The sequence below is a fragment of the Oncorhynchus tshawytscha genome, unplaced genomic scaffold (assembly GCF_018296145.1).
Source record: "Oncorhynchus tshawytscha isolate Ot180627B unplaced genomic scaffold, Otsh_v2.0 Un_contig_8238_pilon_pilon, whole genome shotgun sequence".
NCBI lineage: Eukaryota > Metazoa > Chordata > Actinopteri > Salmoniformes > Salmonidae > Oncorhynchus > Oncorhynchus tshawytscha.
This window is the reverse complement of record NW_024609216.1, coordinates 113564-116533: the sequence shown is the minus strand read 5'-3', so window position 1 is coordinate 116533 and position 2970 is coordinate 113564. Positions and strand designations below refer to the sequence as shown.

General features: G+C 39.9%; 1 protein-coding gene across 1 annotated transcript; it reads left to right on the top strand.

The window, feature by feature from the left end:
* The first annotated feature begins 250 nt into the window (after nucleotides 1–250).
* Nucleotides 251–2970, top strand: LOC121844439 (B-cell receptor CD22-like). The gene is made up of 6 exons (XM_042314497.1): nucleotides 251–377; nucleotides 1085–1348; nucleotides 1507–1597; nucleotides 1701–1755; nucleotides 2277–2497; nucleotides 2837–2970. The coding sequence occupies exons 1-6, from the start codon at nucleotides 251–253 to the stop codon at nucleotides 2922–2924; spliced, it is 846 nt and encodes a 281-aa protein (XP_042170431.1). The 3' UTR covers nucleotides 2925–2970.

Here is a 2970-nt window from a genome sequence, read left to right as displayed (position 1 = left end):
ATACCTGCTACAGACCAGAGAAAGACCATACCTGCTACAGACCAGAGAAAGACCATACCTGCTACAGACCAGAGAAAGACCATACCTGCTACAGACCAGAGAAAGACCACCAACACACTTCCTGCTGTTCTCAAGGCCATTGTTGCATCTCCCACCCTGCAGTCTTAGAAACATAAACAACAACTCACTCTATAACTGGTGAATAACTCCACCTGAGACATTGAAGTATAACTTCTTAAGCTGGTGAATAATGTTGTGGAAAAAGCCTAACAGCCGGATCTTATACCCAGTCAGCAGTGAGGATGCAGGGAACTACTCCTGTACTGTAGAAGGCTTAGAGAGAATCCTCTCTCCAGAAGAGACTCTCACTGTCAGATGTGAGTACATGGGGTGTTGATATATCTACAGTGAAAGTCAGTGATATCATCTCTGTAATACATGGTTCTACATGTCTGTGTAATATACTAATCTCTACTAATTTACATCATCTCTCTAATACATGGTTCTACATGTCAGTGTAATATACTAATCTATACTAATTTACATAATCTCTCTAATACATGTTTCTACATGTCAGTGTAATATACTAATCTATACTGATTTACATCATCTCTCTAATACATGGTTCTACATGTCAGTGTAATATACTAATCTATACTAATTTACATCATCTCTGTAATACATGGTTCTACATGTCAGTATAATATACTAATTTACACCATCTCTGTAATACATGGTTCTATATGTCAGTGTAATATACTAATCTATACTAATTTACACCATCTCTGTAATACATGGTTCTATATGTCAGTGTAATATACTAATCTATACTAATTTACATCATCTCTGTAATACATGGTTCTACATGTCAGTGTAATATACTAATCTCTACTAATTTACATCATCTCTGTAATACATGGTTCTACATGTCAGTGTAATATACTAATCTCTACTAATTTACATAATCTCTGTAATACATGGTTCTACATGTCAGTGTAATATACTAATCTATACTAATTTACATCATCTCTTGGTTCCTTACATGTTATATGACTTGTTAAATTTCTGTCATCTTCAACACCAGATGGTCCAAGGAACACCTCAGTGTCAGTTAGTCCCTCTGGTGAAATAGTGGAGGGCAGTTCAGTGACTCTGACCTGCAGCAGTGATGCCAACCCACCTGTGGACAAATACACCTGGTACAAGAAGAACGTAACCTCACCAAAAGCATCAGGACAGAGTTACAGCATCACTAACATCATCTCTGAGGACAGAGGAGAATATTACTGTGAGGCCCAGAATGGAAGAGGATCTATGAACTCTACAGCTCTGATGATCATTGTAGCAGGTAAAGTTACATCTCAATACAAACCTACATGTTTCAATCTAATCTTAATCATTATGTTTTGGCTTATTACACCTTAGTTTATAACTACAAATGTCCTGTATTATAGTGTAGTTTATTATATGATGCCATGTACTCATATCATCTGTATTATATTATAGGGAAACAAACCTCAGTTCTGACTGCAGCTGTAGGAATCACAGTGGTTGTTCTGGTTCTCATCCTCTGTCTCCCTGGACTCATGTGGTTCAGGTGAGTTAAAATGCTTATTTTGTGGTTGTGGATTATTTAAATGTAGCACTCTGATTAATTATTAGCTTCATTAATTCATTAATACATTTTGTTTATAAAACAGGAAGAAGGACTCCAAACCCACCTCCAACACAGGAGACACATCAGAAAATGAACAGGTGAGTTGTAACGGTTCTCTTGTGGTGAAGGAGAGTCGGACCAAAATGCAGCGTGTAGATTGCGATCCATGTTTAATAAACAAACGTAAAACACAAATCAATAACAAACACTACAAAACAAAGAACGTAACGAGAACCGAAACAGCCTATACTTGTGTAAACTAACACAGAGACAGGAACAAGGACACTAAGGACAATCACCCACGAAACACACAAAGAATATGGCTGCCTAAATATGGTTCCCAATCAGAGATAAATAAACACCTGCCTCTGATTGAGAACCACTTCAGACAGCCATAGACTTAACTAGAACACCCACTAAGCTACAATCCCAATACCAACACACCACATACAAAAACCCCATGCCACACCCTGGCCTGACCAAATAAATGAAGATAAACACAAAATACCTCGACCAGGGCGTGACATGAGTGTTGGAATCAGAAGGTGACTATGATGACTGTGTATTGCTTTGTGGAACATTTCCACTCCTCATGTTGTCTGTCCTCTCTCTCCATCAGGGAGACTCTAGTCCAGTGTATGACAACATCTCAGGCATGGCCATGACCCCTACTGCAGCACAGACAGTAGCCACAGATGACCAGGATGACATTCACTACGCCAGCGTCCACTTCCAGGAAGTCCTTCTGTACTCGACCGTCCAACAGTCTCAAGCCCAGGAACAGGACGAGGATATCCAGTACGCTACTCTGAAATTCAACCTCCTGAGTGATGCCACCTGGTGAGCATATTCTGCCTTAAGGTCATTCATATGCTGCTGTTTATTGTAGGAGATGTCATCAATAAGCAAAACAGTTGACCACTAGTGATGTATTCTACCAATCCAACAATGGACACCTCAAGACAATTACTATGACATGTCTATAATGAGGGAGTGATGCGATGATGGTTTTGAGGAACTGTTCTGACTGTATTCCAAATGGCACCCTATTCCCTATTTAGTTCACAACTTTTGTTGTGAGCCCCATAGCCCCTGGTCAAAGGTAGTGCACTATAAAGGGTATAGGGTGCCACCATTTGGGGCGCATACTTTGTTTAATTTCTGTTTCTCTCTCTTCAGCCCAACAGCAGCAGACCCTGGTGCTGCTGAGGAGGACTCCTCTGTTCTCTACAGCACAGTCAACAAATCCAGAACCAAGAAGACCTGAGCATTACAATACCAGAACCAAGTAGACCTGAACACAACAAACCCAG